The sequence below is a fragment of the Dicentrarchus labrax genome, unplaced genomic scaffold (assembly GCF_905237075.1).
Source record: "Dicentrarchus labrax unplaced genomic scaffold, dlabrax2021, whole genome shotgun sequence".
In the NCBI taxonomy this organism is placed as follows: Eukaryota; Metazoa; Chordata; class Actinopteri; family Moronidae; genus Dicentrarchus; species Dicentrarchus labrax.
In genome coordinates this window covers 8,827,028-8,851,804 of record NW_026136715.1, presented here as the reverse complement: position 1 = coordinate 8,851,804, position 24,777 = coordinate 8,827,028, and the positions used below count along the sequence as shown (strand labels likewise).

Sequence of the window (24,777 nt, the reverse complement as noted above, 5' to 3'; positions counted from 1 at the left end):
ATGAACTGTAGTCTCAAAATTTGTAACGGACAGGAATGATAAGTAAGTAAATAAATCAACTACGGCTACACTTAAAACGGAAGTGGCATGTCGAACATTTTTAGAAATAACTCTGCTAAAAGCCCACAGCTGATGCCTTGATGTATAGTTGGTTGGTTGATGACGCATTCTGGTTGTCTGTGGATTCTGTTTGATAAGCGCAGCATGTCTTCCTCTTGTACAGACTGAGTAAAAGGACACACAAGGAGAGAGACAGAGGGAGGTCTTTCATTGAGATATGAGCAAGGGGAGAGTGACAGAGAGAAACAGCGTCAAGGAGGAGCAGAGGAGGGGAGGCAAGATGAAGATTGAGATGTAGGCAGGGAGGGACGTGACACGACGACGAGACCTGGGAGAAGGTGCGGCAAGTTCAGGACATAGCGTGAAGCTTATCAGACAGCCAGGCTGCTCCTCACTGGACTAGAGAGAGGCCATAGGGTCAGAACGGCAGCTGAACACATCAGGACAGAGATGTGATTCATCTCACGATGCAGCACGGAATAAGCAGGCTGTTGGATGTTGCCAGGAGACAGAGCTGCCTTGTGCAGACTTCACAAACGGCGTAACAGCCGAGGCCGTCATTAATGCCGACCATGTGACCGATGCTTTAGACATGAGCAAGAAGGCCAGTTCGCAGCCGCAGTGTCAGCTGACCACTCCACTGAACAGTCAACTAGTGGGACGTCCTCGAGTATGGTCATGCACCAGAAGAGTGAGTGCATACAGAATCAAAAGAGTACTGAAGAGGAGAGACTCAAAAAGACAGGGATGTAGAGATAGAAATAGAAGGAAAGTGAAGGAAAACCTGTTAAGGTAGAGGGCAAGGATGGTGTTGTGTTGTATTTATCCTCCGAATGTGTAGTGCAGTGCTCGCTGGGGCATGGAGTAGGAGAGTCAAATCTGAACTGACGTGTTGATCCAGACGGGGAGTCTGCAACAGAATTTAGGAAACAACAGCCCTCATCTTTTCTCTCCTCCATCAGCTAACTACTAACAACAGAGGAAAGCCCCTGAAACAGCAGTATACCTAGACAGAAAAGTTATAGTTAGTTATAAACCACAGTATTGGGCAAATAAAATTTTTAAAGATGGCATAAGCCAAGAGATCAAAGTTCATTCTGAGGGGTGCACAATAGAAAATATGTCCCTGCGACTGATTTTATAATGTATTTTAATAAGTTACATCATTAATAGTTGTAGCAGATTGAGATGAGGGGCACCAGATAAATCTGAGGGGCTGTGAGATGATAAATGATGAAAACAAAACAAAGTTTTCTACATAAATCAATTTTTTCCAGACTTTTCCCTAATCTTTGCTGTTTTGTGAAATATTGGAGACAGTTTGGGCCTAAAAGTGTGAGAAATTTAGAAGGGAAAGTAACTTATAGAAGAAAAGAATGTCAAATAACTGTAGTGGACTAAAAAAGTACAACATTTCTCTCTGAATTGTAGCGGAAGAGACGTATCAAGTGGCATAAAATGGAAATAATCAAGTGAAATACAAGTACCTTGAAATTCTATGTATAATATTTGAATAAACATAGACAGTTACATTCCACCACTGCATACATGAATGCATGAAGGTGGGACACTGCTTCACATTAAAGCTACATTATCCCACTGAGACCAAGTGACTTGACTCTTTTTATAGCAAGATGTCCCTTTCAATCTGTCTCCAACATCAAACTCATCAGATACTCTGCAGATACATATGTCTTAATAACAACAGAACAGCTACTGATCAATCACACGTCATTCAGATTTGTAATGTCTCTATTGGATTACCACTTTGTAATGAAGCAACCCAGCCAATAAAAGCCTTTGCCTGTGCAGGCTAGCTGTGTGGGTCATGACTTTAAGCAAACAGGCGCAGGATGACTCAGCTTTCTGATCATGAACGTCTCTAGAGGTGCTCTGGGTCGCTGCACAAGAATCAAGTTTCTGCATCATTGTTTGTTCACTGTCGGGGCGGGCTTCCTTTGCTGTTTCCTGCCCATTTTTGATAAAAAATCTATTTTGTCTAACTATGTGAGTCAGCCAGGTGTGCTATTGCTCAGCTCCCACAGCAACAGACCACACAATAATTCATCAGCACTGGGATGTAAATGAGAAAAAAGAAACCAGCATCATTAATATACATTCATTTCTGTAGGGGAATGTTCTCTTCCTCTTTTCCCACCCCCACAGGAGGTGGTCAGAGGTCATGGTCAGCTACAGGTCACATGGAGCTTGTAGGGATTGAGCAGAGTGGATGCTGACACACCATGCTGCCAGTCATCTGACAGCCTGTAAAAAAGTGTTCTAGTTCAATATCTGATATACAGTATGTTTGATACAAGAAGGACTATCCAGTGTCAGCAGTGAGATGAGGTAATGGCTGGGCACTATGAAATGGGGTTAAAGAGAACATATTGGCACCTGCATCTAAACAAGAATAAAGTAGGCACAATGTTTTGATAAACTAATCTTAAAGAAAAAAAAAACTTAACTAGTCAAGCATGTTTCTTAATAATATTCATATAATAGTAATACAATATCTCTTAAGGACAATCAATCAATAAATCACCATCAGAAAAGAGCAAAATCTTACAAAAAATAAAAAAGACAAATCTTGTCTCCCACCAAGACATCTGACCATGTGATAGTTACCAGGACACAACAATAATACTATATGTCCACTAATAAACAATAATATATGCAATTCAAAATACAATATTCTACAATAAAACACTTAGCCTTTACACTCAGGAATGCTATTTAATGCTAAATGCTGATACTCACAATGACACAATGTTAACCTGCTTCTTAGTTTAGTTGAGGCTGATGGGAATGTCATTAGTTTTGCACTTCGATCATAAACCTAAGTGTTCACCAAGGTCATTACAATTCATCGTGAGGGGGAAATAACATTTCATGGAACTACAGTACATCCAATAACTGTTGAGACATTCCACAAAAAAACAAAAATGTTAATCTGCTGGCGGTGCTTGAGTTCAAGTCAGGGGATCATCAAATCTTTATCCTCTGGAGACCACGAATTCACCACATTTCATGGCAGTGCATCCAGTAGTTGCGGAGATATCTCTGTGGTGAACCGACCCACTGACATTGCCATCCCTAGAGCCACGCTGCAAAGCTAAACTAAAGTTAAACTAAAATATCAACACAGACACAGTAATGCCAGTTCACATCAAACGGTTTCTGGCCTTCTGTTCTGTCTTTCCCTCCTCTGCATGCCCTCTCTCTTACATTGCCTCAATCCGATCTCATTGTAACCCCAATTGTCTCCTTGAACAAGGAAATGTTTCTCTTGGCAGTTATTACGCTCCTGTAAAGTTCAATACTGCAACAGATGAAATACTCTAATTTAATAGTAGTCATACCTGCTTTATCTAACAGCAAGAGGCTGGAAAACGTCCACTAAGGATTTAATGAGCTCCTCAGCGAGCTCAATCAATGAGCTAGTCATGATGACATGACTCAATGTCTCCCTAACCTTGTTTACAACTATTACTACAAACTAGGCACTGTGTAGACATCACTTGAAGCATTACTCTATAGCTACACAGCCTTTTTCAAGTTTATTTAGAGCATTTTAGTTCATAAGAGAAATTTGACAACATTTCCAAAACAACTGTCTGAAGAAAACACCAGTGACAGCCCAGTGGGTGGCGTGTGCTCATTCAATCAGGTCTAAGAAGAGTTCACATTGCAGTCAAAGAGAGAACTGGAGTATTTATCATTATATTACACAGCCTACTTGAAAAGTAAGTCCCTACATAGTAGTGTAGACAGAGGTTCATTATTGCCCGGGGATCGAGAGATAAAAGTTATATTTCATATCTACTTAGACAAAGTTAAGTTATTGGCTGCTGGAGCATTTCCAACTCTTGGATGTGCATGAAACCATCAGTAAAAAAAAAACTACCATCGAAGGCATTGAAAAAATCCTAGTTCACTGACAGTCGAAGATGCATGACACATAAATACTTTGTGACATAATTAAATCTGCCTGCCTGCACTGCTAATGAAGGGCTGAAGTTGTAGCTTGAGCTTTGAAGGAAGTTGTTCAATACATAAAGCATCTTGAATCAACTGAGTATTGGTTTCTAGGCCCATTTTGGATCAGTTCAGCCACTGACTGGTATCTTCTCTGCGAATGTTTGTTGAATGATTCTTTTAGCCACACTAATTGCATGGTTCCAGGGATGGCCATCTCACTTGATAGTTCAGCAACTATTGGATTGATTGCCACCATGAGGTTGATATTTGTGGTTTTGAGTCAAATATCTTTACAACTACAGGATGGACTGCCATGACGTTTTTACAGATACATGTTTTTTTCTCTTGCCATCATCAAGTCAGATGTTTAATTTGTCCAAAATATTCTGCTAATTTGCAAATGTTATCATGCTACACCGACATGGTGAACATGTTAAACATTTAGCTCACTACAGTGCCTTAGCACAGTCTCACAGAGCTGATAGCATGGAAGTAGACTGTGTTGTTTAGATGCATTCAGCATAATAAACTAACAGTATGATAAAAACTTGATTCCTCAGAAATAAAGTTACAATAAGACTGTTAAAAATTAATTGTCAAGCTGTAAAATTGTAATCCTGTGATTAATGTGAATTTACAGTGGGAAGACTACTACCACTCCATCCATTTACATACACTATAGCTACACTAATGAGCCATCTGTGCCAGAAACTTTGTGAAGATATATAATCCTTCTTCAAGAACAGATAAACAGTGAGAGAACCGAGACAGCTGGAAACAAATAATGGGACGGAGAGATAGAAAGAGACTATTGAATGGATGCCTGCTGGATACAACCCAATATGTGGCTGTTAAGCAGAAACATACATTTCACAATAGGAACCACCTATAAACACACACACATACACACTTGGCGACTGAGTTGTGATCTAACACAGCGTCCAGAGCGCTGCTGCAGTAGTTATGTAACTGTCAAGCCTCTTGCCACAAGCCTCCTGGTGACAGTGTGGTGAAGACAGGGGGAAAAAATGGCCAGGGGAGGGCAGAAAGAGGCGGACCGGAGAGGCAGAGGAGAGCAGAGGAGAGCAGAGGAGTGCGAGACAGGCATATTGTGATGGCTGGTGATGAAGGAATGAACTGCAGACATGCAGCAGTGGCTGTGAGATGGAGCAGAGAGGATGGTTCCAGTCCAGTTTTTCCTGATGTCCAGGCCGACAGAGGCAGCAGAGGAAGGGAGGGAGTAAATGAGCAAGGCAATAGTAAATCTGGGAATGTTGCTCTTCAAACACACCAGCTTTCTGCCTTCTTGCCGTTTAGCTGCCTGATGCTGCACTGAATACCGATTGGCTGCCTTCAAATGCACCGCTTGTACATGTGTGTATGTGAATTTATGAGGTGTGCAGAGAGGGAGTGGGAGGCGGTGTTATTAAAAAGGAGAGACTGCTACAGATTATTTTAACTAAAAAGGGATATATATCTTAAGACATTTAAATAACATCAACAAATATAATTATTTTTAGGAATAAATAGGTGGTTAAACTTAATTTAATTTCTTCTTTTAAAAAGAGGTCCAAGGGTGGTTTACTTAAGTAAATGTTACTCATACTGACTTTAACAAACATGATGTTCCTGATGATTAAAATGTACCTTTGCTTTTGTTTGTACATGAGAGGGAAGAGAGGAGGGTTTGCTTTCACTGCAACATTAAAATCTCTCACAGCTGCATTTCTCTTTCTTTTGGAAAAATGAAAATGAGATTAAAATACAATAAAAAAAAGAGCCTAACTAACTAAGAGTCCACCAGATTATAAATTATTAGGCAAATTGATTTGTTTTGACCTGATTTCACAGCTGTCACTCTGACGTGAAATAGTCGGTAAACACAGGTGTTACTAATGACACTAATTAAGGTTCAGTTCCATTCAGGTCAAACAGTCAGGTTGCTGCTATTGTGCATGTTTGCTCACTGCTACACTGAATGGAACAGAACCTGAATTAGTATCATTAGTAACACCTGTGTTTACCCTACTATTTCATGTCAAAATAGCTGCTGTGAAAAAAGGTCTATTCATCCTGAGGAGGACATGAATGTTTGTACCCAATTTCATGGTAATCTATCCAATAATCCACTGCCAACCCATAAATCTCAACCTCATGGTGGCGCTAGGAGAAAAGTCAAGGGATCACAAAAGTCAGTAACATTCCTCCTTTGGTGATCATGAATGTCTGTACAAAATTTAATGAAGGAGTGACCGTCATTGCCTTCCATAGAACCACAATGCAAGCATGGCTAAAACATTTTATGAATGGGGATTCTCATGTTCCTTAAATACCGACCACCAACATAGCATCAAGCTATTGCCCTCCAAATGCAGCTACCAAGCCAATTATACAACAATATATTAAAAAAGTAAAATGGTAGGTTGGACACTGTCAGTGCAATAAAGACCTCCTTGATACAGTTAAATACAATCATGATAGCAGAAACTGAGAGGACAATACAAGCAACAACACCAGTTTGCCCAGAGACAACTGATTGTCCAGACTATAATCATCTTACATCTCTATTTATACCCACCTCTAATACCCAGAGGCCATTTAGGTAGAGTAACGGACTGATTCCAGTGACAGAGACTGGAGACTAAAAGCAAGCAGTAGCTCATTAAAAAAACATTGTGTAACTTGTATTTTGTCTATATCATACTTTGAATTGGCACATACCTGTAGTGTTTATTTGAGGCAGTCTTGACAACAGATATTGCCAATTTGGCTTGGACAGTGAGTGATAGATATCATAATTATGTGCCAAACTAGTGCTGGTGGTTGTTAAATAAAGAAGGAAGGAAAATAAATAGGTCTGGTGTAAATGTTTCTATGTGCGAATTGGCTAACCAGCCTGAAGGCATAAACAAGCCACTAAGCCTGGGCGAACTCCCCAGCTGGCACGAGGAGGGAGCAGCGATCAACTCTAAATCTGACTTTAAGAAAATAGAATATCACTATCCTACTTTCCAACTTTTTATAGGCCATGCAAAGTGTGGCTGAGTGCAGATAACAAATGAATCGAATCAAATGGTTGGTTTTATTTGATTACTTGTGATTATTGGCTTTATGGCAACCACAACTCAAGACTGTAACACATACATTGTATTTCCTTTTCCTCAATGGAGCTGTGATGTACGGTGTCAGTTATTGGCCATGTTATATGCACAATTTATATTTGTCTTTGTCTTGTTATCTTCTCTGCATAAACTACTGGATACTTACATTTCCTATGGGATCAATAAAGTATCTGTCTGTCTGTCTGTCTGTCTGTCTGTCTGTCTGTCTGTCTGTCATCACCTCAAATAATTGCCTCTTGATTTACCTAAAACTTTCCCTAGAAATAATCAGAACTGTATAGAGAAATCAATTATTTACTTGAATCAAAACACCTAAAAAAAAGCTTGGTCCAGTGAATGAAAGACATTTAAGTTAATGAATAGTTCATATCTTTTGCAATAATTAAATAATTCCATGTTAATAATGCTGAATTAAATTAGTACATTTTGTCCGTAATTAAATATCTGAAAATAACATAATTGAAAACTAAAAATCTCCTGATCTGATCAGCCAGTTTTTGGTTAAATGGTTATATAAAAACCTACAAATCTACAAATCAAAGTTGCAACGTGATATCAAATGTGTATTTGTGGAGGTAGGGAATTTAGTTTTACAGACCAGGAAGTAGAAAGTAGAAAATCTGCACAAGACTAACAGGTATACTCTATACTACTGCTGGCGATATTACTTTCTTTGCAGCTGTATTTTTTGTGAGGTTTTAAGTTCCTGCTGAACCTTTGAACATACTTTGTTTACCTACAGTATAAACATACTATATTCTTCTGACCCAGCTTCCTCTCCCAGTCCGAACCGCACAGTATCCCTAGAGAGGCCTTACTGAACTGGGCCATCATGTTCTGATGAGCCTTCTTGCACACATACAAACAACAGTCTATGCTCATCAAACAGCTGCTTAATCTCTCTGCTGCAGCGGGTTCTGTCATAATGCCCACAAGACAAAGAGATCAACAGGGAAATCAATAATCACTCCTGAGTTATCATTCTGCCCAGTGAGACAGCCAGAGCTACTCATAGTGAGGTAATAAAAGTAAATTCTGGGATAAGCTCCTCTAAAAACAAAACAATAGCTAAACTATTAAGGGAGTCATGTTATTTCTACCCAGAGTGGATAAAATCACTGTAGTTAGAGAGCTGAAATACAACCCTACAGTAGCACTGTAATCCTATACATCATGTTTATCAATAGAGTACACACTTATGCACAGAGCAGTCCGCTTAAAGAACAATTCAATATAAAAGTCTCAAATAAGAAACAAAAAGGACTTCCAGTTAGCCCACTGACAGACTGGGACACCCTCATGAAATATTAACAGCATTGACAAAGAGCTATTAATTACCCCAAGTGGTGTGTTTAGCATGATAAATTATACAAAAGGTCCTTAAAAAGCCCTCGAGTCTGTGCGAAAGCCTGTTACCTGTGAATCTTCAGACTAAATGAGAACCAGGCAAGGAGATTGTGGAGAACGGACAGCAAAAGAACCAGGTACAACTGACCTTCTCCACCAATGGGAGGTCAGGTTTCCATAAACCTTAGGGAGAGCTGTTGGTCCCCTGCAGGAGATCACCTGTGCCAAAAAAAAAAAAAAAAAAACACGAGATGTTGGGGGTTAGTCCATTGAGGATCGAGTAACAGAGTTTAAGTGCTGCTAAATTGCTCTTAATGTGAATATAAATGAAAATCAGCCCAACACGTTTGAAACAAAGTGTCAAAACAGCAATTATCCTTACAGAGGCGAAGATATTAAGAGATTAGTTGAATTTCATTTTGAACTATCATAATCAAAGGGAGATTAGTTAACTCTGCCACCATGGGAAGTAAAAGATTTAATAACCTTAGCCTCGCCTATTCCTTTACAGTTTTACACTAATACACCAGCTGTTTACATAATGTTGGTAGAACTATAAACCAGCCGATGTTAAGGTAAGTAAGGTAATTATCCACTGTATGGCCTTAATGTAGTGAAAAGACAATGACATGGCTATAAAATCTGCAATGGTTTTTGAACAATATGTGGCAGCAGATGACATGTTACACTGATATAAGATAAGCAAATAATAACACATATATTCAGCATTTATTTTAAAAAGTGTGACCTTTTCTGCTGTCACTAACACATACCACATATTAACGGCATGCAGCCCACACAGAGTACAACATTCAACACATACTTCACCCACACTACAGAACCTTAAACAGCAGTATACTGCAGCTAGTATTGGTAATATAAAAAGGTATACAACAACACCGCAAGTGCTGAATCCCACCAAAACTACTGATAATAAACTTCAAAAAGGTAGCAGCCTATTTAAATGTTTTATGGGTCGTATAATATTATCCTTTTGTTCAAGATAAAAATGTGACTGACGTCGTCAATTAACATATATATATATATATTTAGGTTTAAAGCTTATAACTGGTGTGAGAATGAAATTATCACTTCATATCTGTTTCTTGAAACATCCTTTTTTTTTAGCTAGAGCTAATAGTTTAACTGGATTTACTGTCTGCAAGTTAATGTATGTTTAAAACCACCATACCACTGTCCTGATAACATGATTGCCTCATGGCATGTTTAATACACCTTGAAACACATTAACAATTAATCGATTGATGTTAAATTTACTCAGAAAAAGCAAAACTGCAAATCACCAATCACTGGTTCCAATTTCTGAAATGTAAGGATTTACTGCTTTTCTCTGTTTTATATCATTGTAAATGGAATATATTTGGATTTTAGACTATTTGAAAGAGCTTTGGGAAGGCGTGACAGCATTTTTAAAAAACAATTTAATCTAATAAATAATCGACAAATTCATTAATTAAAAAAAACTGCTGGTTGCAGCTTTAGCTTACACATCATGCTCATATCACCATACTGCCATCTTGTCTTCATTTTAATACCTAGACATTTAGTGTTGAATGTTAATGAGGTTATAATGACTTCAATTCAGCGTAATCTCTATAATGAGACTGACACGAGTTTGCCTCCCTGTTATTCTCTTCTCTGCATTTGTATTTGAATAATTTGTGTTTTCAGTCATTGCTGTGGTGTGACTGAATCTCCCCTGTGCAGGCTGTACCCACCCTCTCACCTGGTGTGTGTCTGTGTGAGATATACTTCTGCACCTTATGAACACGATAAGCAGTTTGGATATGGACTGCATTTTCAGGCAGAACCGTGATGAAGCAGCCAACCCATCAAATGAAGCAACCTGAGCTGTGGGCACCATGGGATGCCTGACAACGTCCACCTCTTCTTCTTCTGGTGCAAATTTATGTTAAAATGCTGAGTCATGGTCACTTTATGCCACTGGTGTTTTTCATCTGACTGTTCATAATTCTGAAGGATACAGAGATCAGCAGACCCCTAATGAAGAAATCCCAGCATTGACTGTCAATCATTGAACAGCTACCTGCAGTCTGAAATGATTAATCAATTATCAGAAATGTAATTATTTATTTAAGCAAAAGTGCCAAAAATTATTCCTAAATGTGAATATTTTCTAATTTCTTTATCATTTATAGTAAGAAATGAAATACCCTTTTCATTTTTTAGATGGTTGGTCACACAAAATCACACATTTGACAACATTTTTCACATTTATAGAACGATTAATTGGTTAAATAATTGTTACTTGCAGCCCTAGTTTCTGACCAATAATTTCAGTGCTAGCAACACACGAACACACATACCATAATGACCTCCTGTACTATCCAGTCAAGAAGGCAACATTAAATCATCTGTCTTTCTGTCTCTAAACATGTCCATGTGGAACACACCCTCTAGTGTTCAAAGCAATGACCTGAAGCTGCTGCATTCGCTGGTCCAGCTGCCACCAATCAATGCATAAACAAAACCTGTTTATGTTTACCCATTCACACCAGTTGTACACGATTCATGCCCTGGATTGGCACACCGGGACTCCATTTTGAATTGCCCAAAAGATTATGACACATACTAGGACAGTGCTCTGCCTCAGGTTGAGCCACATGATGATGATTCAGAGTAGGCAAACACTGACGAGATGTTGTGATGACACTGCATGAAAGGCACCATAACATGTAACTCATTCGTACTGTGCTATGAAAAGAAACAGACTTGAGTAGAAAACTGGAGAAACATCCACTCATATGTACCTTCTGTATATAAACTTACAGTAAAAGACTTCATTAATATCCAAATCTGCTATCAGATTTCACATTTGGTGAATTAATTGTTCATAAAATAGGCTGCATCGTACTTCTGTTTATCTCTCTTTAGCAAAATAAAATGAGATTTTGTTTGTGGTGCGAGAGGGGCCGTGGATGCTTCTGATCATCTCCAATGTCATAAATCTTCCACCAAGGATAGAGTCTTCCCCTGTGTGTGTTCTCCTCTGCACTGAGAGAAATGAGACACTCGAGCTGCCCTTCAGACTCTCTGTTTCTACGTTGCCTCTTTTTTCACACCTTGTCAGACACCACTATCTCCTCCTTTAACAGAGCAACAGCAGCCTTTAACCCTTTCATCGACAAGCACATTAAAGAGGTTATAAAAAAAACAACAACTATTTCACACATTGTCCTTTCTCTTCTTCACGCATGATGTCTTAGGACTACCCACAAACGCCAAAGACTGACAATGTAACATAACAACAATAAAAGGTCACCGACATGAGTAAACACAGTGTTTTCCTCCGTGTGAGATATATCGAGAGAGACGCGACAAGAATCAGATCTAACTGAAGCCTGTTTTCGGCTGCTTGTGTGAAGGTTTGCATCTGAAAAGTGAATTAGATGTATCAGTATTCTGCATCAGTTCCTCCATTAGTCCTCACATTGCCGTGATGCATTGTAATGCCACATAAAAACCAAGCATGTGTGGGAGGGAAATCTAATCTGAAACAAAAATATCGTTATGCGTTAAGTAAAATTGATTATAGATTTAACTGACATGTAATGTGATAAGAACAAAGCAAACCCTCACTTGTCAGAGACACTGTACCTATTTTAGATATCTTACATTTAATAGAAGAACAAACAACTAAACCACCCCACCAACCAATAGCTTGAACTGCAGTGCTTTCCACAAATCCCACGCTCCTGTTAATCCTTTGTCATTTGATATGTACATGGCCAAAAGAATCCAAAATGAAGAGAAGTCGGATTAAAAACTACCTAAAACCATTTCGCAAAACTGCCTAAAACTATTATTTTCACTTCTAAGCTTGCTATACGGTATGCTCCCTGTGGCAGATAGCATTCATGTCACAACTGCAGTTTCTTTGTTAATGGTTAAAGATAACCACAGATCAAGTCAGTAGTTGCATGAGTGCAAATGGCAATTAAATTCCTGAGCAGGAAGACGCTGCCTCGCTGTAATCAAAAACAAAACAAGTCGAGCATGGAAACACAAAATGAACAGTACCACAGACGCACTGAAGGCACTACAGTACGTTAGAGAGGACATACCTGTGGTTAGAAAATAAACACACAGCCTCAGAAGGCAGAAGGAAGAGTAGTTTGTGATTTAATAAATAGCTCTATTCCCCTCAAGGACACGTACAAGCACAGACTCAGACTACTATTCAATACTTCCGGTACCTGACAGTTTTCTATATTTGGTGCTACAGACAGTCGGTACCAAACAAGTACTGAAGTTCAATACACTAGACCTGAATTATAGATGGACAGGCCGCTATAGATCAGTGGATCCCGACCTGTGGATAAATCTGAAGGGTCACAGGACGATTAAAAGGATAAGAATGAAAAAAAAAAAAACATTTGCACACAATTATTTTGAATTTCTCCATTTTGTTTTTTGCCATTAATACTTCTATCTCTTCAGGCACATAAAATCATTCAAATTAAACAGACACATTGTGCGTGTGTTTTGCGGTCATAAAGGTTCGGGACCACTGCTACAGACAGACTCACAAAAGAATCACAAAACAGAGACCAGGTCCCGCAGAACTTGGATAAAGTGAAATTCTGATCAAATATTGTGCCCTGAAGGAGTTCATGGTGATACACTTTCAACTCGTCTCCACCTGAAGACTGAGGGACTCGGCTAATAAATAGCAGGTACTCTTTAACTCCCCGTTTCCGCAATACAATTGGATTACCCCCCCCCCCACAGTATCATCATGTCTTCTTTACAGCCTCGTGTCAGGCTCTCTTGGGGGCACCTTGACTGCTGACAGACAGCACTCGAGCAAACAGTAGATTCAGCACCGCGGACAGCTCCAAAACCAGCTGAGGCGGTTCACAGCGAGCTGTCTGTCATCCGCTACGTCACCATGAGGATGAACGAGCTGCAGGGGTTGACACTAAAACAACAACAACAACAACAACAACAACAACAACAAAAAACACACACAACAGCCCTTTAATCAGCCGTGCATTCTCTGTGGATTGTGGGTGGAAATGTACGGGCACGGCTGGGTGTTTAGGTAGAAGACAGCAGCTTGCAGGAACTGAAACACAGCGTAAGATAACATCTAACGCATAAAAAAAAAGTGGCCGTGAGATACTTTAGTCAGCAGTTAAGCCTGGATGCATTTCAGCTCGGGAGCAGATTTGATGAATGATTAAAAGACCACATGCACCTAATCCCATGTAGAAAACAGGATGCTCCTCCTCTGTGGTGCTGTTGGTTTGTCAGAGAGAAAAACAATGACGCTAGAGATGGCTCCTCGCTGTGCTGTGACAACCAATTACATAACGTCAGAGCGGAGTGCTCTCATTAACATTCGCGTCCATTTCACCGAGAAATCCTCCATAAAAAAAACCTCCCTTCCTAATATCCAGTGCATATGTGGCGATAAAACCCCATCATGTAGATGCAGCAGTGATCATTACGAGGTGTTTGATCGACGTACTTCACATTCCTACTCTTATTTACCCATTTGGCGCATGGAAAGGAACATAAAATGGCAATCCTTCCCCCAAGCCTTGACCACCATCTCCATCTACTATAGTGTGACATGGCAACACACTGTGATATTACACTGACAATTTCTGTGCCGATCTCTCTGTGGAGGGTATTTAAGCACATAGCGCATTGCATTGCTGATACAATTTTGGACACTGAGGTCAAATTTGCTCATCCTGACAAAATCGAAGGGCAACACACACAGCTGCATTGTAAAAAAAAAAAACAAAAAAAAAAAAACAACAACACCCTGCACCGTCCTGTAATTTCACAGGAAGTAAGAACATTAGGTTGATGGTGCAAAACTAAACTAAACGACTCAAGGATACAGTTTCTCTTGAGAGCAATGCCTGCAATAGTAATCCAAGATGATGCAAGATGGTACTCTTCACCCTTGGTGTATGCAAACAACGGTACATCATATGAAATGACGCATGCATAATTCGACACTGCTATAGCTTTAGAATTGCAAATTCATCTACAGTACTTAGGTCGGTATGGCAGCAGAGAGGAGATGAGGCATGATCCAAACGATGGGAAACGATGCGAGATTCCTTTATCTCTGCGTCGCCCTTTGCTAATAAGGATGCTCAGCTTCTCTGTGCAGCAATGTGGCATCAACACGGAGCAGACACACGGAATGACTTACCAGAGATGCTGCCTGCTGCTGAAGTGCACTACTACCCAACAGCCAATGCTGCAGTTTATTCAGTATTTCCCCTTGCAGTGACAGAAGGTGACCCTGCGTTCTCTGCAAGACTCTGCATCCACTAGATCACGATGCACGCAGCAAGGGGGAGCTCCACAGCACAGGCGCGCGTCGGGGGGATGGCCCAGCGATTTCCTTTCAATGGACGACAGAAATAGGATGCAAGCGAAACGAGTGAGCTAATGCAACTCGGAAACAGGACTTTTCAAATTCCCCTCCCAACATTTGCCACATGAGCTTTTAGGGGAGCTTCGCCAGATTTATCCGCATCTGCAGGTGGGAGTGGGTCGTTCACATTTTTTGAGCTTTCATGAGCATGGGAGTTGTATGTGGATCATATTTAAGTCCGTGGAAAATATTTTTCATTAAACATAAAAGAGCATTTCTAAAATAATATCTCAGTTAATGTTTATAATTTATAATGGGGAGAGCCCCAAATGTGACTTCCACTTCCCAACCAATAAGGAGAGCGCATGGTGAGAGGGGGCGTCACTGCTTTACTTGTCAATCACGCCCACATTGCACTACACTGCAGGGAGGGAGATGGAGTGTTTTTGTCCTTTGGCTGCCTAACAGGCCTACTGAATCTCCATCCACTGTTTCAAGTACACAAGGAAGATCTGTTCGCCTTCTGGTTTCTATGGCTGTGCACAATTCTTACATTCTGCACCAAAGAACTCTCTCACTGACAGTAAAGCGCTGCATTATTACACTGTGGTCCAGAAGCGTTGTAAACAGGGTCCGTTTTTGGATTCTTGTTTGGATGATCTGAGGTCAGATTTACATGTTAGCTTGCTAAAATATGTGATGAATGGAGTTAGATTTGTTCATTAATGTGCAAATTCACAAGCACTATAATCACAAAATCCAAACAATGGTGTTTTATGTGTTTGTATGGGATTTTTATATGGTATCTAATCACTGCATCACAGCCCTCTTTCAGTAAAGTAAATAAGAACCAATTTTGAATATAAAATTAATCTCACCTTTTTAATTTGTTCTCATTATTTACTCGAGAACATCCTTATTGCTATTTGTAAATTAATTATTACATTGAGGTTTGAGGTTTTGATATTAACCACATGCTCACAGTGCCTTCCATTACCCTTCCCCTTTTTAGTGCACTTTGTATCAATGGACAAACCACGAGCTACAAAACAATGTGCCTTCATTTTTTTGGGTGCAATGATAACACCTTTGAAATTTGATCTGCCTGTAGTGCAACAGATGTGCTAATTAGTTCCCTACAAATAGAAATGAAATGAAAACACTGACATTAGATATCAGTAAACATCTCTGTTAAACCAGAGGAAAGAATAATATTGTTTGCAGCGCTGGTCCTTTTCAACTCTCAGTGGAGCAAAGCGCCCTGCCAAAGCCACTCAACATCTAACACAAACAGGGTGAAGAGAGGAGGTGTTTGTTTTGTGGAGATGAGGTTGCTGGAAGAGCAAATGCCTCAAAGCAGATCAACCGGATGCTGGCTTTGGTTTGACTCTGAGGAGCAATAACTTTATGCTAATGATAAAATGAAACTGACAATACAGACTGTTCTCTGCAATCACACACTGCTGCACAACTCTTCATTATCAGAGCTGTGCAGAAATGCTTTGTTGCACAGTCAGTCACACGTGGTTGAATTGTTTTTTAATATATACATAAATGCTCAGGGACTATCTCTACTGCATGTCTAACCTTGACCCCTAACCTACACAAGCAAATAAATAATCACATGCATCACATTAAATCCTAATCTCCTTCCTAACTCCAACACCTTCCTGATGTGAAAACCAACTAAATCAAATCTTAGGAGGCTTTTTCTCTTCCCTTCCCTCCTTTCTGCCTTGAGTAAACAATGCAACCTCATTGCCTCCTTCTCTCCACTGCAAACTGTCCAGGGAAATTAATCTCCCTGGAAGCAATTTTATTGACAGATTCATCTGTGCTAATCAAATAAATGTTAGAAGAACCAAAACATTCTGAAGAAGTAGCCCAAGGCTGCAGCTGTTTTGGGATCCACTGTATGCAGGTCTGTTACAGCACACCAACAAAACATGTAAGTCAGTTTTGAACTGAATACCCAACATTTACATGGGCATGGGAAATTCTACTCAAAGGTGTTTAGTGACATCTAGTGGCAAGAGACTGACAATGCAAAAACTACTGAACCTGCTGTAAACACTAAATATACCATCAAGGAATCAAGGAAATGTATTTATCATTTTACAACACAAGGTTATAAAATGAAATGAAAGTTTGCAGTTCCTTCATGCTACACAACTGAAGATAATTCAATTAATGGAATAACATAGAAAATGAATCAAATAAAGCAATATATACAGTTATTTATATACATATAAATACACATTTACACAGAAGAAAGATATGTTTTTCTATCATTCTAATTGTATGTATTTAAACATTTTGGTTTAGACCAATCAATTGTTGTTTTTTTGTCTCCTAGTAAAAACAATCATATAAATGTTGTACCATAGTTTTGTGCCATTATATTTCAATAGAATAAATATGAAGTATGTGAGTTAAATGTGAGTTCTTTCTTCATTATAAAGTAAGCTAGCCATTATTAAACAAAAACGCAATATGGCCGTGTTAAAATACTGCAATACGCAAAAACATTTTCAAACTGATGTTTTTGAAATCATACTGAGTGAATATTTTTGTGTGCAGTTCGCCTGAATACTTCCAGCTATACAGAGAGTCAGACTTTTGGATCAAAACTCTTTACACCGACACATGTCGTGATGAAAGACAGAGGATGAATCACACAAAACCAAAACTAATGAGTTGGGAAATGGTGGCTGATTGTATCACTTTACTGTATATAATCCTTTCTGCATTGAACTCAGGTAGTCACAAAACCACTGAGGACTTTAATCTCTTGTGCTACGTGACAATGAATTTTTCCTCCAGGGCTTTTAGGAGAAGTATCAGTATCAGGAAACTGGTGTAAAGTTGCCACCACAAACTTTGTTCAACGTGTTTTGTTCGTCATTTGAACATGGCAGAAGTGTTCACCACCTTTTTGTACATGGGGCGTATGCTCTAGGTGAGCTACAGATAGATAGATGTTTTTAAAAATGATCGCTAATAACATTATCGTCTATAAGCAGCAACTGCAGAGTCCGATGCTGAACCACATACCATATATGTGCCTACACTTTGCCTTGATCAGTGGCACATTTGAAAAGAGAATAGACACATTTTATATGTTGTAATAAATAAATGGATAAATACATGCTACACAAGCCTGAGGCTGTAGATATACTAAAGTTACATGTTTCACAACTGCTAACATCTAACTTAAAGGTGCAGTGTGTAGGAGTTAGTGGCATCTAGTGGTTAAGTTGCAGATTCTAACTCTGTTGCTTCACCCTCACTTTCCAAGCACAAAGGAGAAACTATGGTGGCCACAGAACGGATAAATAAAACAAACAGCCCTAGAACTAGTGTTGGGGTTTCCCTTTTGGGCTACTGTAGAAACATGGCGGCCTCCATGGAAGGTGACCTGCTGCTCTTCATAAAAAGGCTTACTCTAAAGTAAAAAAAACATAACAGTTCTTATTTTCAGGTGATTATACACTAATAAAACATATTTATGCATATGATACTCAATTACTGCTAATAAATCCTAGTAAATGTTACACACTGGACCTTAAACTGAACAGTTTGTTGTCGACATGAGGGGCTCATGCTGTGATATTGGTTATTTTCCCATGTTCTAAAAAGTTTAAAGAAATTGTGGAGTGGTCCACTTTGGTGTCAGTGCTTCTTACCATGTGGCGCTGCTCAAACTCCTGCTCTGTCCACAGGAAGAAGCAGCTTCAGGTTCTGAAAGTGCAGCGGTTCCTGGGTTTGACCTCGGTTCTATGACAGGATGTTGAACCGGGTCAGTGGGACCAGGGTCCTGGTTTGCCCTTAAAACTCCTTTCCAATAACTTTACAGTTATTTGGACCAATATAGGACAAAACCACGCCAACAGACTAACTGCTGATGCTGTGGTGATGGCAGACAATGTTCTTTTGTGATGCCAGCTCCCTCACCCGCGGGAACGCAGTTTGAATAGGGGGTGCGGCGACCTTGACTGAACCAACACACAACTGTGCAACATGTAAATCGCAGCACCCTGAAGTGATGTCAGCCAAAAGGTATGACAACAAGAAAATAATTAGGACCCGTACTTTAAAAGGTCCAGTGTGTAACATTTAGGAGGGTCTATTGACAGAAAATGTAATATAGTATTCATAGGTATGTTTTTATTAGTGCATAATCACCTGAATATAAGAATTGTTGTGTTTTTTGTTACCTTAGAACATTTTTATCTACAGAGGGAGAAGGTCCTCTTCCATTGAGGCTGCAATGTTGAACCACCATGTTTCTACAGTAGCCCATAACAGACAAACCAAACACCCTAAATAGGGCCTTTTGCATTTTTCACAGGTTTTGTGTCCACCACAGTTTCTCTTACACACTTGGAAGGCTGAGCTGTATTCAGATAGTTGCAGTCTGCAAGTTCACTGCTAGATGCCACTGAACCCTACACACTCCTTTAATGGTCGTCTTAATAAACAACATCACCATAGCCTTTAAATATTGCAACATGTAAATCACAGCACAGAGGGATGTCAGCCAAAAACCTGTAAAAAGAAATCAAAGACCTATACAGGTGCAGAGCCGATGGCTCATTGCAGAGGGGGCCAGGACCTGTAGTGGGCCCTTATACAACAAATAGGCTGGGAGGGGGGAACGGAGAGAAATGCGGATTACAATGAGGTGAGCTATTTCACCACCATGGACGGTGTCATGGATGTATCATTAAACAGCGACCAGCTGATATTTAAGGACCACAACTTCTATTTAAGAGCTATGATCAGATAATGGATAAACATAGTGAGATTATTTTAGTAAACTGATGACCCCTGACTAAGTGACATATTTTATGGATATTTCATATTATATTCAAAAATGTACAATTAGCCCAAATAGTGAACTCAGTAACTGCAAGATGTTTGTGTAAAGCAAGTGATTTGATTTAGAGAACTTTCTGTATTATGTATTTTTTAAAATTAATTTGTAACAATCATTCATACTTTTTTTTTGGACAAATTCAGTGTTTTCTCAGCCATTGTTCTATTAGACAATTTATTTAACTATTTATTTTACTTTACATTTACTTTTCTTCACAGAAGAACCAAATGCTGCTTAATATGCCTACTGTGTTTATTTTTAAGTAAGTTTTCTCACACACCTTAAAATCAAGAAGGCCTAGCGACCCCCCCATGAAGCCTTGGTGACCCCTAAGGTTGGGAACCACTGGCCTACACAATAAAGCCACACAATCAACCCACAAGTCTGCAAGCAATGTGTGTTTACTGCCATTACTATCATAACCAAACACACAGCGGCCAACAACACAAGCAGCAGAAAACATTATGTTGTTTTAAATGACAGTCAGCATCTATGACTAATGAACATTAAACAACTTACCAGTGAGGTTTTCATCTGTTTGAATTCAACCCAGCAAAAATGACATGAATTCACTGAAGCCTGCATGAAATGCCCAAACAGTCCAACATGTCAAACTCTACATATTCCACCATCATCATCTTCATCATCACGGTGGCTTTCAGCTACCTGCACAGAGGTAACATTGCAACATGGAGGACTGAGTTGTTATGTGAGAAGAAGTTTCACATGAGGCCACAAAATTCTCCCTTTGGACCTTTTTTTGTTGTTGTTTTTTACACTTTTTTTGTAACTAAAAACAACGAGGTAAAAAAAACCCCCAAAAAACAGACAAGCTGCAAGATTTAATACTCAGGTGTTTTACCTGTTCGCATCCACACCGACTCAGTGTGGCAGGCCCTGGTGTTGGCTACTGCGTACCGTCGCCTGTGCACTGCAGATGCACCTACAAACTGGTCTGAGTCTGGCGTGAAAATACTGTATACTTCAGGCACTTCAGGCTATGCAAGCTCCAGCCAGTACAATTACATGGTCCAAAAAAAGATTTAGACACAATTTTTTAAATGCAATTTTATGCGTTCCCAACATGTATACAGATGGAATAATAGTGTGTTCATAAAGTACACGTCAGGGGTACTTTTCTTTTCCATATGTATGTTAATTTATGCATTTTTGTGTATGGTCACGCCGCCTTTACTTTGTAAGAGTCAGGCAGGAAGTTAGTGGTGACGGAAGAAGCTGCCTGCGAACCCACAACATTAACGACACACGACACAGAGGCTTTGCACGTCCCCACAGTGAGTATGACTTTACTCAAATGTATAGATATTAAAAAAAAACCAAATAACAGCTTTATTACAGCTCGTTAAAGAACAGAACCGCCCTGCTGCAGACGGCCTGTGTCGACTTATTTGCCCATTAAAAACAACATCTACCTGCGCAGCTAACGGTGAACGGTGAACAGTTAGCTGTGTTTATATAGTAGCTAGTAGCGGTGGCAGGTAGGTCTGTGCGCATGCCCGTAGACAGCAGTAGTGATAGTTTAGTTTAACTAGGTTGATAATAGGAAGTACACATGAGCAGATATAACAAATGCCAGCTGACCAACGGACCGCAGCAGGAAAAGGGACACCTTTTCTCGGTTCTCACTTACACATTAACTGTTTATATGCTGTTGAAATACCTATTTAAAAGCTGGCGTATGAGCAACTCGGTTGGGATCCTTTTCCCGTAACTGATCTGCCATCATGTGTCTTTACAACTCCCTTGATTGTGACTGCAAATTCCTCTCTTTTTACGTGTTCCCGCAGATTTCTCGCTGATTAGGGAGGGCAGTGATACCATGTGGAAGTCACATGAACGACAAGGATGAGGCATAAACAACAAAGGGGCAGCTTGAGGAGAGAGACCGCTGCACAGTGTCTGCCATAGGGAGGTGGGGGGTTTGCTGCTTGTAAAGGCCCTGCACAAGCAGCCCCCTGTGTCCCCCTTTCTTGAACATATGCAATGAACAGCACTACTCAGCCTCCTGCCATCATAGATGGGGATGTGGCAGTCGGCTATGTGTTGGTACCGTTTCTCCTCATCACTATCCTTGGGATCGCTGCAGCTGTGGTAAGTGTGGTTGGCATAGGATGACCTACATAAAGGAAAATGTTAAATTAAATGAGAGACCTACTTACGTTTACAGAGTATATGTAATACTTGTAATTCACTTTATACGTTCCAGGTCATGTATATCCGTAAGAAGAGGAGGTAAGGCTTTTTAATCTGCACTTACTGATTTAACGGAACAATGCTTTTGTGATAAACTTGATTGCTTCACTTTAGTGCCTCGGTGTGATCAGTTAAACAAGTGTTTGTTTGTCTTCTGTCCCTTCAGAATTGACAGACTCCGTCATCAGCTGTTACCAGTTTACACATATGATCCTTCAGAGGAACTTAATGAAGCTGAACAAGAAATGTTGTGGAGAGAAGAGGACACAAGGGTATGATGAACCTATCTTTATAAATGTAGAGGGTGGCATTAAACACACCAGATCTTAATGCAACTGACCGCATTTTCCAACAAAAAAAGACACATCTACTGTTGCATTGTTTTCACAGTTTTTTTTTTGTGGTTGTTGGTTGCACCATTTACTCCCCAGCAGTTCCTCAATTGGCCAGTCACTTCCTCCCACACATAGAAACATAGCTGCAAAATATACAATAGAAAGTAGAGTAGTAGTATAGGGTGGTATAGTAAAGGTTGCACTACTCGTTTTATTTGCAAACTTCACAATCCTCCACAATAGCAGTCAGTGGCTAGTTGTGGTCGTAAACATGACTTAAACGTTTCTCTCTACACACGTTTTGGCCCTTTTAAACACTGGCTGGCATTCTGGTTACTTTTATTTTGAGGCAGCTCCAAACACCAAATGTATTTTAGTGTGTACATGTTATCTAGGTTATCGAGGTTAAACCAAAGCTGTCTTAACTGCCTCTGATGCTCCTGGTGGTACAAATACTCTAGTTTACAAAGAAGCAGAAATAGGTATAATTGGTTCTGGCTAGAATAATACTATAGAAATTATTGGCCTGGGTCCATTCCAGTCAAAATGCTCTTGAGCCATGAGAAACACTAGGGGGCAGTATTGACCAGGAGCAAAGTTACTCATTGCGCTTTACTCAAATGTTGTGAAACAGTGAAATGGGAAGAACAAAGCCATCATATCAAGTTCTGTATTGGTTTAAGAGGCTATTATTATTATTATTATTATTATTATTGTTACTGTAGTTATGCCTTTCCTGTCCTGAACTAAACTTCCTCTTTGCATTTCATGTCCTCAGATTGTACAAGGCTGGGCCAGGAGTTATCAACAGCGACGCCCTCTTCTGACCAAAGACGTCGATGCATGATGGTAGTAAACCCCGGCATAGAACATTTTCAGTGTGGAGACAGAAACAGAGATCCATCATTCTAGAAGTCATGCACAAGACTTTCTTTGTTTTTGTTTTTTTTCTTTGCTACCATTTGCCGTTATCTTTGAGTACATCAGCAACAGTCAGCGTTTTTGTTTTTCCTGGTGTATGTACAGACAGTGACTTTTCATTTGTGTGGTTCCGATGCCAACCCTGTGTGCCTACCAGACGCGGTACCTTAAACTTATTTATTTGAAATTATTTATTCCGACTTTTTACTGTGGTATTTGGTGACGTGACTCAAAGTTAAGAAAGGTAGATTATATCTAAAGATACAGGTTCCTGTAGGCTTACTCTGTTTACGATCACAATGTTGTTGTATGGGCAACTTGCGGCAAGCAGTTATGTTCCTGTGGTTGCAGTAGGCGTTTGTACTGACTATAATTTAGGGGCTTTGTCCACAGTGTGGTAAAAGGATGACTGTTCTGCACTAGTTAAAAATCATCTCTGCAAGGATTTGTGATCATGGCCTGGATTGGTTGTTTGCAGTGCTTTTAGAAACAAATATGGCTTCTTTGAGGAAAGTTTTGACATTTGTTTAAATGAAAAACTGAAACATCACTTCAAAAAATAGTTTTAAATTCAAAGTTTTATAATGTTAAAGGTAGAAATAGTTTGCTTGCTACGTTTCCTTTTCAGTCAAAAGGTTGAACTACCCGTCTTTGGTTTTAATTTCCTCTCAGAATTTAACTAGCTGCCCCACAATGCGGATCGTTTTGTGGTTTAGCCAAATCCTATGACTCTTATCAATGGCATGAAAAGCCAGATATGGAAGTAAATAACACCAACCTCCTCATCTCCAAAATGAGTTGTGACTAGTGCCCTAAATATGTCCTGTCTACAAGGCATGGTACCAACACAAATTTACCTCCAGCTGAAGTCTGTTCAGATGAATGCCATAGGTCTGACTGTATCAAGCACTCAGGAAACCTCGCTTTCTGGATAAATTGTAACCTTTACAGACATTTATTTGCCTTGCATTTGTGAATGTAAATTAAATACTACAGAACTGAGCTGTTAAAACTGTTCTTCAAGAGGAAAATATATTTGTTGTAAATATAAATGTCTTGGACAGATAGTGTCTAGACTTGATGTTATCAGGTATGACATCTAGAGGTGTTTGAGAATGAGCTTTAACATCTGGACCCCAGAACATGCTCCATGGTGCTCCCCACTCATCTTTACACCCCACTGTTCATTTTCTATGCATTATCTAAAGACTTTGTTCCTCAATCATGACATTGAGTTGCACTGGTGAAATGCCTGGCTAACCTCTCATGAAAAGCTCTGGTTTCAGTTTGACAAGTTGGAAAACTACTGATGTAAAAAATGTGAATTTGGCTGCACTGTTATAAAATTTCACCTTCAGGGTGTTGTACTAGTTTGTTGCTTTGAGAGAGAATTGATGGGTTGACTTAAACATTGGACATGTAAATAAAGTAATATAACTTTTGTGCTGTAATTATCATTTGCAGTTTAACCTAGTAGTGACACCATAACTGGCAAGTGTATTTGAACCTTTGGGTGGGAAAAAAGGTGACAGA

At 39.6% G+C, this 24,777-nt stretch overlaps 2 protein-coding genes across 7 annotated transcripts in view; one reads left to right on the top strand and one right to left on the bottom strand.

Annotated features, from left to right (window-relative positions):
- pacsin1a (protein kinase C and casein kinase substrate in neurons 1a) overlaps positions 1-15,043 on the bottom strand; it is a 33,038-nt gene extending 17,995 nt beyond the window's left edge. The window contains exons 1-2 of one of the 5 annotated variants that reach the window (XM_051425435.1): positions 14,728-15,043; positions 8,580-8,729 (exon numbers count right to left, since the gene is read on the bottom strand). The gene's annotated coding sequence lies outside the window, so the exon portion shown is untranslated. Of the gene's footprint in view, positions 1-8,579; positions 8,730-14,565; positions 14,670-14,727 lie in introns of those variants that run through there. The other 4 variants (XM_051425436.1, XM_051425437.1, XM_051425440.1 and 1 more) reach the window with 4 other exon arrangements.
- A 5,923-nt stretch (positions 15,044-20,966) lies between these two features.
- On the top strand, positions 20,967-24,685 carry smim29 (small integral membrane protein 29). 2 transcript variants are annotated; one of them, XM_051425091.1, is made up of 5 exons: positions 20,967-21,069; positions 21,583-21,886; positions 22,002-22,027; positions 22,155-22,260; positions 23,102-24,685. In XM_051425091.1, the coding sequence occupies exons 2-5, from the start codon at positions 21,779-21,781 to the stop codon at positions 23,168-23,170; spliced, it is 309 nt and encodes a 102-aa protein (XP_051281051.1). In that variant the 5' UTR covers positions 20,967-21,069; positions 21,583-21,778; the 3' UTR covers positions 23,171-24,685. The 2 variants fall into 2 exon arrangements, with proteins under 2 accessions (XP_051281051.1, XP_051281052.1); XM_051425092.1 differs by lacking the exon at positions 20,967-21,069 and adding an exon at positions 21,341-21,413.
- The last annotated feature ends 92 nt before the right edge of the window (positions 24,686-24,777 follow it).

Excerpts from the sequence above, each read along its gene's own strand:
- smim29 (XM_051425091.1), top strand. The coding sequence starts at position 21,779 with ATGAACAGCACTACTCAGCCTCCTGCCATCATAGATGGGGATGTGGCA. Across the intron at positions 22,028-22,154 it reads TATATCCGTAAGAAGAGGAG|AATTGACAGACTCCGTCATC; the intron begins GTAAGGCTTTTT and ends CTGTCCCTTCAG. Across the intron at positions 22,261-23,101 it reads GGAGAGAAGAGGACACAAGG|ATTGTACAAGGCTGGGCCAG; the intron begins GTATGATGAACC and ends TCATGTCCTCAG.